This window comes from Pomacea canaliculata, linkage group LG9 (genome assembly GCF_003073045.1).
Source record: "Pomacea canaliculata isolate SZHN2017 linkage group LG9, ASM307304v1, whole genome shotgun sequence".
In the NCBI taxonomy this organism is placed as follows: Eukaryota; Metazoa; Mollusca; class Gastropoda; order Architaenioglossa; family Ampullariidae; genus Pomacea; species Pomacea canaliculata.
This window is the reverse complement of record NC_037598.1, coordinates 12,766,378-12,783,112: the sequence shown is the minus strand read 5'-3', so window position 1 is coordinate 12,783,112 and position 16,735 is coordinate 12,766,378. Positions and strand designations below refer to the sequence as shown.

The 16,735-nt window shown below is 37.6% G+C and overlaps 3 protein-coding genes across 11 annotated transcripts in view; all 3 read left to right on the top strand.

Annotated features, from left to right (window-relative positions):
• The window catches only part of LOC112572679 (multiple epidermal growth factor-like domains protein 11), a 50,588-nt gene extending 47,272 nt beyond the window's left edge, over positions 1 to 3,316 (top strand). The window contains exons 7-10 of one of the 2 annotated variants that reach the window (XM_025252483.1): positions 592 to 681; positions 1,124 to 1,235; positions 1,847 to 1,926; positions 2,278 to 3,316. In XM_025252483.1, the coding sequence (XP_025108268.1) occupies positions 592 to 681; positions 1,124 to 1,235; positions 1,847 to 1,926; positions 2,278 to 2,441 (446 nt within the window). In that variant the 3' untranslated portion in view covers positions 2,442 to 3,316. The remainder of the gene's footprint in view (positions 1 to 591; positions 682 to 1,123; positions 1,236 to 1,846; positions 1,927 to 2,277) is intronic. The other variant, XM_025252482.1, reaches the window with a different exon arrangement.
• LOC112572661 (receptor-type tyrosine-protein phosphatase kappa-like) overlaps positions 1 to 16,735 on the top strand; it is a 503,329-nt gene that overhangs the window by 354,612 nt on the left and 131,982 nt on the right. The window lies entirely within an intron of this gene.
• LOC112572662 (receptor-type tyrosine-protein phosphatase mu-like) overlaps positions 5,682 to 16,735 on the top strand; it is a 122,989-nt gene continuing 111,935 nt past the window's right edge. For 5 of the 7 annotated variants that reach the window (XM_025252443.1, XM_025252441.1, XM_025252442.1 and 2 more), the window contains exons 1-14: positions 5,682 to 5,810; positions 6,187 to 6,402; positions 6,789 to 6,977; positions 7,916 to 8,044; positions 8,455 to 8,586; positions 10,119 to 10,250; positions 10,938 to 11,069; positions 11,416 to 11,547; positions 11,708 to 11,839; positions 13,809 to 13,943; positions 14,581 to 14,715; positions 14,940 to 15,074; positions 15,416 to 15,533; positions 16,122 to 16,231. In XM_025252443.1, coding sequence (XP_025108228.1) covers positions 5,705 to 5,810; positions 6,187 to 6,402; positions 6,789 to 6,977; positions 7,916 to 8,044; positions 8,455 to 8,586; positions 10,119 to 10,250; positions 10,938 to 11,069; positions 11,416 to 11,547; positions 11,708 to 11,839; positions 13,809 to 13,943; positions 14,581 to 14,715; positions 14,940 to 15,074; positions 15,416 to 15,533; positions 16,122 to 16,231 — 1,933 coding nt within the window. In that variant the 5' untranslated portion in view covers positions 5,682 to 5,704. Of the gene's footprint in view, positions 5,872 to 6,186; positions 6,403 to 6,788; positions 6,978 to 7,915; positions 8,045 to 8,454; positions 8,587 to 10,118; positions 10,251 to 10,937; positions 11,070 to 11,415; positions 11,548 to 11,707; positions 11,840 to 13,808; positions 13,944 to 14,580; positions 14,716 to 14,939; positions 15,075 to 15,415; positions 15,534 to 16,121; positions 16,232 to 16,735 lie in introns of all 7 variants that reach the window. The other 2 variants (XM_025252447.1, XM_025252446.1) reach the window with 2 other exon arrangements.

Here is a 16,735-nt window from a genome sequence, read left to right as displayed (position 1 = left end):
TACTTGTACAATGAAATGAAAACAAAACATATTATGCAAATTTTTTTACAGTTTCCTACTGAATGTTTGTATACAATGAGAGGCCTTCATGATTACATTAAAAGTAATTCAGCATTTGATGTGATTGTCCTGTCTACAATCATGACACAGGCCATGAAGAACACAGTACTAAAACACAATAAATAATGCAGCTTAAAAAGGTTTGGACTGTGATAAAACCATCAAAGCAAATTTTCTGCAGATTTTTTCTGATCACAAACTTGGTAGTCCGTAATTAAAGACAGTATTTGAATATTATGTGTTTGTTACTGTTGTGATAACGATGTTCTTACAAAGAGTACTAAAACAACCGCGCAATGGCGTGATTCTTTACAAACTTCACGGAAGGTCTTCTTCCCGAAGAAAAGATTATTGAAAACATTTTATTTCGCTTTTTTAACTGCCATGCGGCCTTGAACCAATCTTTTGTTGATGACCCAACTCTGCAAACTTTCTTTTGAGATCGTAACGACAATGAAAACTGTCATCACCGTGTCTGCTATGTTGACGAACAAAAACTTGATAAATAGTGATGGACCGAAATCTTTTCAGATGTTTCCTCGAGGCCCCTGATAACAACTTTAAATACTTCATCTTCAGTTCAAGCTACTGTCACTGACTACTCTTCACTTCTATCTACAGGTTTGTTACAGAAGTAGTCCATACCTGTATTTATCTCTCCTTATCCTTTGACTTCTTCTTTGATATTTCTGTGCTGTTACCTTTTCTCTGCCTGCTATTTCTTGGTAACTGACTTGTTTGTGTTATTTAAACAATTGTTTTCTGAGAAAATTCTTTTTTAGAAATTCTCTACTGTTCTTATTTTTTATGTCTTATGTATTTAGATATATTTATAATATATTTTTAAGATATAAGATGCATTTATAATAGATTATGTACGTATATAAGATTTTCAAAGGTTATCCCCCCAGCAAATATTTAATTTTCAATGAGCTAACCTAACTTAAGACAATAAAAATCTGAAAAGTAACTTGATCTGATTAAGTAAAAAATTCATGTCTTCCTGAGTAAATACAATAAGTCATTTATGTTTATAAAGCAACCTTTAATTTTGTTTCTGAAGCGGGTAGGTCACGTGACAATGACAAAGAGACTGTCAGTCTGGCAGGTCCTGTGGCTGGCGCGGCTGTCGGCTGTACTGTCGTCTTTTTTATTATCGGCATCATCTTGGGTTGGTAGGTTGAAAAATTGTAAACATCGCGATTCTTTTTTCTGTCGTCTATCTCTTTGACATGTCTATTTCTCTTTTATTCCACCGTTGGTTTTTTTTTTTTCACTCACTCTCTTTCTTTGTTTCTTACTATCATTTCTTTCTCTCACTATTTTCCTATTTTTCATGCCTCGTTTTTCTGGAATTTTTTCTGTTTCTTTTTTTGTTTTGCATTTCCTTTTTCTTTTGTCTTTTATTCTCCTCTTTGTTTCTCTTTCTCTCATTTTTTCTCTTACATTTAACTTCATATTTCTTCCTCATAAATTGTGTGTGTGTGTGTTTTGATAATGCCTCGTAAGAGTTCGATGGTGGACTTTAGTCTGGGTAAGTTAACCGACACTTTTAATCTTTACTACTGAAACTGTAAAGCTTCCGTGAAGCCATTATTTTAGACTAAAACTATTCATTATCGACAACTAGTCGACTAAAGGTTGTTATAAATTTCTATGAAACATGTTTCTTCAAAACTCGTTCTCCTATACTATAACAATTTTTCAGTTTCACGTATAAATCATTTGCTGAATTAGTATTAGACATGTACTTTTGTTGAAGTTCATGTATACAGCTTTTATTCAGGTGGTTAAGAAAATCACGGTCTAAGCAACCGTCAGCAAGAGGTCATTCACCTTATGAAATCCCGATGACGAGTGACACAGGTAATTAAATATTTTCTTATTGTGCCAGGGCTGGCCTGTCAGTTATTGAGTTTGCACGTTTGTTGTCCTAATTGCAGAATTAATATAATTTGGGTTTGTAGTATATCTTAAGGTATTAGACTGTAAGCAAATATATTCGTTGTACAGTCATAGAACCACAGTTTAGTGATGTCAAAATGCCAGTCTCGCTCTACAATGCTCTCACTTCTTCTATCATTTAATAATCTTTTTCTCCAGCATACAAATGCACTGCAACATTTTTACTCAGTTACTTCTTTTGTGCAATATCTTATGTTTGTTGCGACATTTGTTTCTTAAAATTTGTTAACTATGATAATCTCTGTAATATAGGAACCTCCAGGTCAACATCACGCCCTGACGACAAGGTAGACACTACACACGACTACACCAACATCGGCTACACCACCAACGTCTACGATTCACTCAAAGCCCCTGACGACAACAACACAACAGCTTACACATCTCTTGACTTCCACACTGATGTCCACAGATGAGAGAAACACAAATGGAGAGACAACAACTCGTCATCTGCAGGCATCGTGTGATGTGACTCTGTATATGTCTCGCAATACCTAACCTACAGTGTAAACGGTTGACACGACACACAAACTTTATCATACCACAAGACCAAACAGACACAATGTAGTTAGAGCATTTTGAAAAGGGCAAATTCTCGGGTAGAAGTGCCATGATATTTTAGTGTTATGGCAGTGATGTCTAACATTTCCATCAAGTCCCACACCATAAGACAAAGAGTGAGAATCAGTGGGCGAGACAGCCGAGTGGTCAGAGAGGGGGGGGGAATTGTTGTTTTACGCCGTGTCAGCAACTGAGGCTATATTATGGCAAGCAGCCAGCCCTGTAAACAGATGCCACGTGCAGAGAAAGAACAGCGTTCCCGAGACGAGAAATGAACTCTGGGCAGCCAACCTTCACTGTATTGGTGACAGGTACTAACCGTTGCGCCACCGGGCCGCTGAGTGGTCAGAGAGCTGGCGTCCAAAGTGAGAGACTCGGACAGTTGAAGGACTCTTCTACCGACTGCTGACCACAGAAGTGTTGAGGGACGATGGACGGCTGTCTGCTGATGTGACTCAGTCCGGACAGTAGTGTGGTGCCCCAGGCAGAGGTCTGGGAGGGGGATGTCTTCTGTTGTGGTTAGCTGAGCCCTACCTTCTATGTCGGACTACTCGGGCAGCCATTAGTTTATTTGTTTTGCGGGATTATTTAATTGTATGTGTATGTGTTATAACATTTCGACCAGCAGATTATTATCTGATACATTAGCTCCTTTTTTTCTTGCTTTTTTCGTGTTTTCCTTTAGAGTTAGTGTGTCGCACCCTGTGACCTTCAATAAACTTATGTTTGTTCTGTCCCTACGTGTGCGTGTTTCTGTTCACTGAGGGGCGATTGGCTTCGTTGCTCGTGTCGGGCGTGTGGGAGTCTGTGTGACTGTGAGAGCGAGTCCCGTGACACCCGATCGCGTTACGCGACAAAGTGCATAGCGGATGAGGGTTTGACATTTATTTCTGTGACTACATATCGGATTTCTTTTTCAAGTTAACACGCCAACATGTCAATAATGACAATCCATTGTTTTCTTGTATCAACCAGGCTCGACAACGTTGACACAAACATTCTCAAACAGTCCTAACAAGCAATCACAACATACATTTTTAACAGTATTTCTGAAAAGTGGGCTGTGATCACCTTCAAGTTTAGGCGGTGTTCACATTTTTCAGTCCATGATAAATTAGGACTTTCCTTTTTCATCTACAATCTGTTGAAAGAAAATACAAGGAGTTGCACACAATAGAGAATGTTTCCTATAAATACAACAAATCAGTAATTGTTTGGTTCTCACAATCACACCCAGTAGCGTTAATGTGTGAACTTACTGGTCGGAAGCTGGTTACACTTCGTGTTGATGTTGACTTTAGGCAGAAATAACCTGAAGAACACAACAACAGGCCTGCACTTTACTGTCATCATGTCAGCAACTACCAGCGACAGTGAACACTCCATCCTGTTGTTGTCGCCACGTTAAAATCCTCTCCAATGTAAACAGTCAGCGGTTATCATAGTCACCCTCTTACTTTATGTCACCCAGAAGATTATCTCCCTTTCGCTTTGCAAGAATAGATAATCGTGCTTAATGCTTGACTATGCAGTATGTGTTAACCGTTTTTCTTTTTTAATTACAGTTAATGTTGCTTGAATCCATGAGATTGTTTGTTGTATCTGCCCTTCTCTTACAGTAGCGGTTAGTTAAATGTTTTCCTTAGGGAAAGCATTTGTCATTTATGTTTCGATCTTTTTTTTTCGTTTATTCAAGAGCATATCAATAAAAAGACCACAATAAGAAAATAGGGCACCCATAACAGTAAACAACATATGTGATGTCACACAGCTGCGATCTTCCTCCCACACCTAATTATAATCCTCTCCCCTTCCATCCTCCACTCATTAATATCAACCCCTTCCCCAGTCACCAGATCACCATACCTCGACAGTTCAAAATTTTCTTTATGAGAAAGTATTTCTTTACTTCCGAATAAACAGCGTGTACAGAATGTGGTTTTATCATTTCGTGTTATGAATACTTATCATTGAACTCGTAATGTGTATTTCCTTAACTTATGAATTGTCATCGGCATCAAGTCCCCAAGTTGTTGCAGTCATGGGTTAAGGATTTTTTTCTGATAGACATCACGTGGACAAGTACACTATGCCATACATTTTACAGTCACATGGGATGTGTGGTAACCCTTTGACTTCACTCCATGTATTAACTTCTCTGTTGTTTGCACGCCGATGCAGAAGTCAGGTGAGTGACAATCAGCTTCCTTCTACGTGAATAAAACCAGTCGACAGGTAAACTAAGCCCACAGGAAGGGAAATACGATCCTCAAGACTCAAGAGGATTTTCCCACGTCTTTCATGAGTACTTGTATAGAGTGTTTTTGTTGTTCATTTTCCTTGTTTACTCAAGCGCAGCAGGTCTGTAAACATCACGCAGCTCTTACATTTGTTGATCTCAAGTCCGTGTAGCTTCAGACATCAAGCAGTTCGAGAAAAAGCATTGAATCATTCTTCTTTGCCTCGACACTTATACACTTCTACTCATATAGCTAAGTATCACCGTGTAAAACACAAGAGCCCGCACGCACACAGACTACAAACTACATTTGTGGAAGTGACTGAGATCAAACAGGCATTCTCTATTTTGTGAGTGGTTGACTTCCCTTCATGACAAGTCGCAGCGATCACATTAATATGCTGGCATTGTCATTTATATTTATATTTTACAAAAAAAAACCTCTTATTATTAACTTCTTTCTTTAGCCTAATCTACCTCTCTTATCCCCTGCATAGTAATTTTAACCCTTTCTTACATACACTTCTGCTACAAAGTCGTCCACTGACTAAATTTTAATTATTCGTGTGTTATGAACTGCAGTTTTTTGAGAGTATATATCCAGAATAGGTATAGAATTACACATAACCAAACACACTATGTATGAAAAGCATTGAAAAATAATATCACTGTCCTTTCTATTTCCGTACACTCACTTTCAAAACTACAGTTTCTGATTTCAGATAAGTGTCAGATGGAATCTAGCAACTGCAGTGTGTGGCAGAAACACATTCCCATGTACCCGTCTGTACATTGAATGACACGATCTTACTTAACACTGAATAGACTTCTATTGAAAAGATATTTGTGACGACAGGTCAGGGACAAGGAAGTAAGAGGATGCGTGACTTGGGGAACATGGCGGACTGTAGGTGTGTGCAGGTGCTTATGTTCTGTGTCTTTACACAAATGTTCCTTCTGTGTGTTGCCCAGAACACAAACATGAGTGAGTACATTTCCCTGGAGTATTTCATCAACTTTGTTGTTTATATTCAACCTACTGAAGCGTAAGTAATCGCTTCGGTCAGTGCTCTCAGACTTAGACAACAACCATAACAGTTACATACAAACATGTGTTAAGATACGTGGCATGTGTATTTGACAGTATAACATGTGTCCTTTTCCTTTAGATTTTCAGAAGACTTTTTCGAAATCTGATTGCTAGTAGTAAGACCATGGAACCTGAAATGGAGATTTTTGGGCATTTATTGTAGAATAACTTTGATTTAAGTTTCTAAAAATAAAAGGTGAAAGATTAGGTTTTTGAACTGTTTCTTTTTTAATGGTTTTTATTCAACCGTCATGATAATTGCTTTCTTCAGAGAACGTCGCACAAAACAAACCATGTGTCACAAGCTCCATGTACAGAACCTCTAACACCTGCTCAGCAGCTCTCAATGGAAACACAAAAACTATTTACGAATACAATCCACCCAACTGTATCCACACCACGAAGGACGACACGTCACCTTTCTGGTGGGTGGACCTGGGAGAGAAGGTCACCATCACCATGATCACTATCTACGGACGGACAAACTGTAAGATTACTGTTAATGTCATTTAATTTTACATACATTGGTATTAGTCAGGTACATCACTTAATAGACTTGAGTTTTATCTTCTAAAATACCTTGCGAACTACTTACTAGTGTGTGTGCTGTCTGGTATTACACTCCACTTTTCATTACCCTTGACTTCTTGGTTCAACAGTTAATTGTGTCATTATTCATCTTTTTCTTTCTCTTTTGCTATAATTTTAATTTTACTGGCTACATTTATAAATAGCTAATAAAAAAAATTATAGTTTTAATTGTTATAAGAAATGTGTACAGCTCATAGCATGATGCGGTATAATATGCAGTTGTACACAATGTGCTTTAACAGCAGAAATATTTTTTTCTTTTCGATTTCTCTCTGATTACAGATATATACAGAATGCGTTGTGTCAACGTGTCTGTCGATGGAGCTCTCGTCAAAAGATTCACAGATGTGAGTGGTTGGACCAATAATACATACACCATCCCAGTGCTTCGTGGTGGGCGAGTGGTCAACATCACTAAAGACTGTGACAGTGACGGACTTTGGATAAACATCTGTGAGGTACAGGTGTGGGGTACGTAAGTCTCTGTATGTACATAAAATTAAGGACGTTTTCAAAACTCTTTTCTAAATGTGTGTCTGCTGTGGTCAGTTATTATATGTTATGATCGTTATGTCTGTTTGTTTGTGTCGGAGGGAGAGTGGTGGAGGGAGGGGACTCGAGTGTGTGTGAGAGAGAGAGACATCTCTCGTTTTGTCATTTATAAAAGTTTAACAAAATGAAGAAATGAGTGGTTTTCTACGGCATTATGCATGAGGTTATATAACATTAATGTATCTATTTCTTACTAACTTGCGGACCTGATCATGTATCGCGCTATGGCTGTGTGACAAACAGAAAAATTGGAAGATGGTGGCGATAGAGTAAACGGAAACTGAAACAAACAAAAACACCCAAACTGGAATTGTTAATACTACAGATTCTATCCAACGTGCACTCTCAGTAAGTCAAACAGTAAAAAACATTTATTCGCAATACATACATCATATGTGCAAGATGACTTGCAGGATGGTTTCAGCCTACACCTCATCTTGTTCAACACAATAGTAAGTGAGTAACATTTAAATAACCGACACATATTTCACAGGGAATGAATGATACCACAGTCTATGTAAGTGTTATTGTGACTAACCCTGTATTACACATTGTGACACACACTATACTCCAGTTATTATCTTGGTCTCCTATTGCTGTCTTTCAATAGTCACGTGTCCATTCACACAGTTGTCCTCACAGCCACACACTAACCTGACATATATTTATTCTATTGCAAGAATAGTGTCTGTATAGGTCTGCTCTTGTTAATATTTTTATGTTGTGTTATGCTACTGTATAACATAGAATATATTTATTTCACACAACTATCTCGTGCTTTTACTAAAGAAAGTCACTTCTTGTTTTAGGAATATGATTTATTGAGGACAATTGCTGTTAGTTGTACTTGTGTGCAGTGTGTGACGACGGTTGGTATGACAACTGCAGTAAGAGTTGCGGTCAGTGTGACAACAACATGTCATGTGACAAGGTTAACGGCAACTGTGCATCCTGTCAAACAGGTTTCTACCCTCCTCTCTGTCAAGGTCGGTTAAATGTTTTCACCTGTTCATTCTAATAATCACAGGAAATATCATGAAAACGCTTTCATCATCACACTGTAAGAAACACACACACAACAATACACGCCAATTACAAACGCGCACAAAATACCAGTAAATTAACATATATTTTGACAATGAAAGTTACATCTTCAATATCAATGGTAGAAAAGGATTCAAAATATAAATCTCTCTAATAACTAGTTTACTTATTTACTCTACTTACTGTGCTATAAAATTTAGAACATCATTATACTCTTCCCAGAATGCGTTGATATTATGCTTAAGCCGGTGTTTCCAAAACAGGGCCTTCTAGGCAAAAAGAGCACAGATTAATAATGTAAGGCTGCAAATTAACTTTATCTTTTCTTTCATAAAAAATTGTCCACTTTCAGAATGTGCTGATGGTTATTATGGAACCGACTGCTCTCAGACCTGTGGAAAGTGTGGCAGCAATTCTGTCTGTGACAAGACATCAGGCTGGTGTTCATCATGTCAAACACGATTCAACCCTCCGTTTTGTAAAGGTAAGGTCGTGGATGTTTTTTTTTTAAGAATTTGTGCTTTTACCACAAGCATGCGCCATGGAGCACATCTGCTCTGCACTGGCACTTACAGATTAGTGAAGTTGTGTTGTATCAAGTGTCAGCACTTACTCCAATTATTCACTCACACCGTTGGAATGATGAATTGCACTTATGAGTAACAAAAAAGTTAAAGACAATCTGACAGCTTCTAACCATAGAGCAGTAAACGATTTGAGAAGATGACAGATTGGACCAGACAACCACCACAAATATCCAGTGTTAATGAGAAAAACACACATAACTTATGGTACTAACAGTTTAAATAATCCAAACAAAAATGTTTGTACTAATAATTATAACAGACAAAGATTTGAAATTATTATCATTTAACATTGAAGGACTGTCCCGCATGTACGACAATGTCAATGACTGATGGAATTATATTGAAGAATTGGTCAATAGTGAATGTGAACGCTGCGCCTTTTAAATTCATGTTAGATGTATCGTCTACTGCCTAAGTTACTGCAGATGCCATGTGAGCACTTTACAAAATAGCCTTTGCAATGTTACTCAGTTAACTCTATGATAGCAAAGTTGCATGGTTTTTTTTTTACATAAGGACTACACTATATAAATACGGTTATGGTTTTGTTTAGGAAAATCAAGGTGTTGCCTATGTCTAATACTTTTTAATAATATTCAACTTACGTTTGATGGATTGTTTTTATCAAAAATGACATAATAAACAGAATTCTAACCCAAAGTTCTTTCCTACAATTTATACAAATTTTCCATAGTACTGAGCCACGTTTTTGGAGATTTGAAACATATCGGTATGAGGGATGTCCTGGAAAGATTTAGACTGTTTTCGATTTTATTTGCTTTGTTATGCTGAAAATAAGAATATAAATAAGATTTTCTGTCGGGATCGAGAAACTGAAAAAGACTTTCTGTTTGTCCTGTGAAAACTGATTAAAGAGAAGGCTACATCCCCATAAACCTTCTCTATTCAGATTCCAACTTATAATGCCAAACACCAGAATTAATATTTCTAAACCTCTAGCCGCATTTGATGGGAGAGACAGGTCCCTAAAATAGAGCATTTCTCTGTGTGTACTAGTGTTTTCTGTAAATGTATCACACGTAACTTGCTATGTCTTCTACAATTGTAAAAAAGCACAGGGTGACTATTGTTAAAATGTAAATACTTTTGTGTTGATGATCCTGTTGCATACTATACAGTTTACATACTTACCTTGATATTGTATGCTCACCATGAAATGGGCCTATGGACTAGTCAATAAAGTGATTTAATTCACACAAATAATGAGAGAGAGAGAGAGAGAGAGAGAGAGAGAGATGTAAATAAATCTTAGTATGTGCATTTGATCTTTCCAAGTGAAAGATTTCATTCCGAGCTTCCTCGACAGTGTTACTGTGACAGAAAGCTTGAAAGTGAAGTATATAAAATATATAATACTCACTGCATTTTAAGTTTTTTCTATAATAAAGCTGCGTCATACTCTTTTCAGACTGTATTGATGGTTGGTATGGAACCGATTGCTCTCAGACCTGTGGAAACTGTCGCAGTAATTCTGTTTGTGACAAGGGGACAGGAAGGTGTACATCATGCAAAACAGGATTCAACTTTCCATACTGTAAAGGTAATGTCATAAATTGTTTTTAAAGTGTTTGTACTTTACACAAGCATGCATTGTCACGTATCAGCCATGTTTTTGTGCCTGTGTTTCTGGAGCGTAATAGACAGGCTTACAGCAGACGACGTCTGACGTCATGTTCCAGGCTATTTTTATCCGGGTCGCAGGTGGGGGAGGAAGGTCGAGGCCTTTTCCCGCTGACTGTAGCAACGCCTGACGTCATGCCCATGTTACGTCACGCGTCGTCTGCTTGATGCTGAGTCTGCTGCTTGTTGTAGCAATGGGGGTTCACTGTTCATTGCCCCTCCCTACCCTGTCTGTAGTTTTAGCGCAAAAAGACTTCACGCGCTGTAGCGATGCTGGGGGCGATCCGCGAAATGCATTATATAGAATGTCTATTTTATAGCTGTCCTTAAATATTTATACACTTTATAAACGTTGTATCGTAGTCTCTGCACTTGCTCACTCAGTCTCTCCCACAAACATTCACTTGCTCAGTCACACACATGAAGAGAGAGAGATGTAAATAAACATTAGTATGTAAGTTGTCTCTTGTCAAATGAAAGACTTCTTTAAAAGTTTCCTAGAAGTGTCATTGTGACAGAGATAATGCAAGTTAAATATTTAAACTATGTAATATTCACCACATTTAATTCATTTTTGTGGCTAGCAGCATCATCCTACTGTTTTCAGAATGTGCTGATGGTTGGTATGGAACCGACTGCTCACAGACCTGTGGAAACTGTGGCAGTAATTCTGTCTGTGACAAGGTGACAGGCTGGTGTACATCATGTAAAGTAGGATTCAATCTTCCAAACTGTAAAGGTAAGGTCGTGGATTGTTTTTAAAGAGTTTGTGTTTTTATCTCAAGCATGTGTCATATAGAACATTCACTTTGTAGCTGCTCTTCAAGACTAATAAACTTGTACTTTGTTGTATTGTATTAACTCTCAGAACTTACTCCTTTTCTCACACACTCAGTTGTTCACTGACAAACATAGAGAGAGAGATATGCAAATGGTCCTTAGTACTGAAGTCAGGTGAAAAACGTTATTCCAACTGCTTAGACAATGTTACTGTGACAGAAAGATTGCAATTGAAGTATATACACTGTATAAGAGTCACTGCATTTTATTTTGTATGCAATAAAGCCTTCTCATACTATTTACAGAATGTGCTAATGATTGGTATGGAACCGACTGCTCACAGACCTGTGGAAACTGTATCACTAGTTCTGATTGTGACAAGACGACAGGCAGGTGTACATCGTGCAAAGCAGGATTCAATCTTCCATACTGCAAAGGTAAGGTCGTGGATTGTTTTTAAAGATTTTGTACTTTTATCACAAGCATGTGTCGTATAGAACATTCACTTTGTAGCTTCCATAGATTAATAAACTTATATAATAAATAATAAATGTCGGCATTAATTTCTGCAATAAGGCTTCATCATACTGTTTATAGAATGTGCTAATGGTTGGTATGGAACCGACTGCTCACAGACTTGTGGAAACTGTGGCAGTAATTCTGTCTGTAACAAGACGACAGGCAGGTGTACATCATGTCAAACAGGATTCACCCTTCCTCTCTGTAAAGGTAAATGTTCTCAAGAGTTTATTTCCGCGAGCATAATAGTGCGTTACCACTTACACAACATCAAGTTGTTAACAGAGAAATCTGGAAGAACTTCTGATACCTGTGAGTGGAACAGTGTCGTGACTTTTATGAAAATCTCTTAAGTAATATAACACTAAGAAATCATAATTTTAGAAGAATCAAGACACTCACAAGCTCACGCACAAGAGCGATAATTTAACAGTTAAGACATGTCACATACCTGTGTCACGGAAGAACATGACATGCTTTTATTCTGGGGTTTTCGATGAGAAAGCCACAACTATACATTTTTTTTAATTCTTCTAGTTCACACGTCTAAGCAGTAACTTAACAAACCGAGCTAATGTAGTGAAAGTCTATTCTATTTCTTAATCTTTCTAAAGAATGGAACTTTAAGAAAATGAGTGTGTTGAGTACAGCAAAATGATATTGTTTGTACGTTGGACAGTAAATTTATGCAGTTAAATAGATGAAATCGCATAGTCTTCAAAGTCTTTCATTTCAGGCATCTCATTTTGTCTACATTTGTTCAGGGTTCTAAATTTTATGAAAGGGATTTAATCATGGGGAGAAGGTATTTTAAAGTGAAAAGGGTTTTCATAATCTTATATATGATAGATATATATTTGTTTTTAGTCTGTCTCGTAGCCAACTCTGGACATACTGGTCCTGGAGGCTGATTTGTTTTTCCTAAACATCCCAATGAAGGGAAAAACTTCGGAAGTCTTTGGAAGCGTGACGTCAGCGACCTTCGCTGACAGTGCTAAGTGCAAACCCTTCGCATCAATCTTTGGATGCTATGAAAAAGCTATGAAACTTGTTCTGGGGCTTATTCAACTACTGTTAAACACTATTAAGAGCTGCACTTAATTAATTGCGACAGTCAAAATAACTCAAAGCCTAAAACTGATGAGAGGTAAAGGTAAAATAAATGCGAGTCCAACACAACACAATGTTTAACTATAAGTAGGTTAGATTAGAGAGCTCTGTGAGCTGTCCCTTTGTGGCCTAGTGGTTACGAGCGGAGTTTAGAGATTGACGGTTGGTGGGTTTAATGTTGCGAGTGGTTTTTTTTTTTTCATTTTTTTTGTTTTTTGCTTTGGGATGTTTTCGTTCTCTAATATGATCAATTTTCTTTCAAGGTTTGATCTAGCACTGGGACTACCTCCACCCCCAAAGGAGTATTTTTGTTGTATGTACTTGCATGTTTTTAATTAAATCCTTTTTATACGTTACATCACACTTCGGCTTTTGTATTCGTGGAACAGCAGTGTTGGGGGCTCGTGAGTACACTGGCTGATGGACGTGTGAGTATTGTACTATGGTTTCCCCTGCAACTGTATGTTGACATGGGTAGCAAGAGTTGAGGTGAACTCTCGCCCACGTGGCAAGTTCTCCGGGGCCAGTATTTACGATTTCCGCTAAACACCAGCAATACTGCAACGTCCTTTTTATTTAAAAATATCCCGAAATTGTAAAACAATAGCATGTATTCACGAATAGATAAGCAATATGTACAACATCATATTGATCTGAATGCTTACAATAATTTCCATTTATCTACGTGCTTTCCTCTTTATGGCGATTAATACTTGAAACATGGCCGTTTTACTATTTAAAGATTAAGGTGCAATTGGAAGACGTAATGATAAGAAACAAAGCGTGCAGTCGATGAATAGCTGATTCCATGTAGTGGCATTAAAGAGAATACAGTGTAGAACTGGACCATGCAAAATATTGTATAAAGAACACATACTTTATAGCTAGAAAATTAATAGAGTAATTCTAACGCGTTGTAAACCCATTCAAGTTCATATCGATGCGTTAAAATTTGTTTTGTATTTAATATTTAGATCAATTAAAAGAAAGTAATGACATCATTGAATGTTTCTCCTCCATTATGTGTATATAACGAAAAGACAAATTAATTTACTTGACTTGTTCACAGAATGCAGTGCTGGGTATTACGGTGAGAACTGCAATCAGACGTGTGGACATTGTCTCGTCAACACCACATGTGATCCTAATAATGGCACGTGTTCAACTGGCTGCTCAGAGGGCTATAAGGAGGGTCTGTGTAATGGTGAGTTGGACTCAGAGGTGAAGAATCCTACTGAAAGAAAATAAGAGACAGCTGTCTGAATGTTGTCTCTACCTAAATCACATTATACATAACGAGTTCTCTTCTAGTTATGAAGATATACTGATCCTCCTTCCTAACTTTTCTAAATTCGGGAAACGAGGCTCACACACGCTCACTTACACGAGTTCACTTACAAACTTTATAAATGTCCTGACTGCCTCTACTCGCAGCCAAGAAGCGGAAATGTTGAAACTCTAAATGTGATACTGTCTTAGTATCTGAAATCCCTTGCCGCTACATATTTTACCGATTTTCTATGAATTGTCAACATTGGATGATTGTGATTATCTTAAATTGTTTCAGTTCTTTGAAAAGGTGGTCGCTGTTAATCTATTAATGTTGTAAGTTCGCTTTAGATCATTCAGAAAGTTGTGTGGTGACGAGCAAGTTCTCTTACAGGATTTGTCCTGTAGTTTTACATCAGTCACCCAGCACACACGCACGCCCTCACATACAGAGAGTGACAGACAGTCAGACATGCAAACAACAGACACTCGCGCCGTCGACAGCTAAGTTATCTTACTGGTCATGTGAAGAGCTGGAACAAATTAAACGTAACAATTTTTTTTTTACACAGAATGTGATGTTGGATACTACGGTGAGAACTGCTCCCAGCTGTGTGGACATTGTCGTCAGGACACCACGTGTGATCCTGATAACGGCACCTGCCTTGTTGGCTGTTCACTGGGATTCATACCTGGTCTTTGTACTGGTTAGTTCGACATCACTCTGACGATAACAAATATTTGAAAGAAGCTTAGATTTATTGGTAAATAAAAATGTTTTTATGTACTCAAACGGAAATAATTCTATAGTTCCTTTTGTATGACACCATCGTACATGGAGTCACTTGTGGTGATTTATTAAGCAATAAACTGAGACAAATAATTATTAAAGCACATAGCGATTAATGAAAGCCGTAATGTGTGTAAACAGAATGTGATGCTGGATATTATGGTAAGAACTGCGATCAGACGTGTGGATATTGTCTTGTCAACACCACCTGTGATCCTGTTAACGGTACCTGCCCTTCAGGATGTTCAGATGGCTACAGAGGAAGTCTTTGTACCGGTGAGTTGGACGAAACTTTGAATAAAATGAGTACCGCATAGCTAGTGGTGAGGAGTTAAGTCATCGTTTGGGGATAGAACGGGTGGCGAACAAAAGTATTGACACACATGGCTCACTTTACCTAACACTAGTGATAATCCTTTGATTTTATGTCCTTTCAATTAAGAAAGCAACATCTTGAAATAAATTAGTCACCGTCATAAAAACAAACTCAGATTAGCCTTCCAAATTAACGGTACGTAGATTAAACGAAGGCACTAGTAGATAAATGGATTTAATAAACATTACAAGATTGCCTTATTAAGTTAAGGCATGTATTATGCTTACAAATGTCCACACAGAGGCGATGACATCAAGTCCCACGGAATCCAGCAAAGTCCTGGTCGGTGCAGTCGTTGGCGCTGTGTTGGCGGTAATTGTTGCTGCAGTCGTTGTAGTGATCGTCTTTATGTGGTTAAGGTAAAGAAACTGCTTCTCAAATTTTACAAAAATTCAAGTTTGTTGAGCTTGTATTGTGCTTGGGAGAATTTCGACATACATCTGACAAATTACGCATTCGGGTATGCAGAGTTCATCAGAAGTAACTTTGTATATCTTTCCTATTTGGCTGCTGCACAAAACGCACTTTTCAAACTAGTAAATTATACAATGTAAATTATTTCAAGGATAGTTTTTTATTTTCATACCAGAAGATTCAAACTAGCGTCATTTCATTTCATGCCTTTACAGTTGGTAATCATTTATTCTTGAAACAAAATTCATTTAATGTTGTTAGATACTCTAAGACTTAGCACCTTGTCCTTCTGCTTAAGTTGAGGTTGAGCTTATACATTCCCTTCAACTGCTAAAAAATATATCAGACTAAGATTTAAGAGTACGTTGTATATGACAATTTAAAAGTTTCTAAACTATTTGGACTCCTTTCACCACAGGTACAAATTTAAATTTAAATCTCTTTCACTCTCCATCTCTCTCCTCTGTATATACGCGCGCATGTGAATGTTTGTGTGCGTGCACGCGCGCGCTTTTTTTTTTGTCTACCAAAAGGCGAAGACAACCTGAAGGTAAACTATCTGGACTATTAAGAAGGAAAAAAGAGAGCCCTAAAAACGAAGTTACACTCTCGGAAACAACGATAAATCTCAGTGCTAGGAAAGGTAAGAAGAAATAAAATAAGAACAAATAAGTCTCTCAAAAAGTACGACGCCGTAATGGTGATGTGATATGTTTTTAGCTTGTCCTTCTTTCCTTACAATCCTAACTTTAAACTCTAACCGAAAACCCTAAACCTAAACTTCAACCCCTATTTGATGAAACCATGCCTTAAATAAGTTGTCAGCATTGGTTAGAAGCATGGTGTCCTGTCATCCTAGAAGCTCTTTTGAACCTCTGTCAATAAACAAAATGTTTGTAAAGGTAAGAGGGAATTATGGTTTACCTGTTCCATCTTACTCGACTGAGGTTTTACATAACTTGCATGTATCATTACTTAGGCGTGTTAAAGCTCCTAAAGTCTCTCATTGCTCTCAACTTATACCCATTACTCTCGTTTTGAATGCTGGACAAACATTCAAAAAATAAGAAATGGACGTTCCTAACGCGTATTTTTTATGAGTAACTGATGGCAAACATTAGGCATTATTGCAAAAAGACAGTTTATT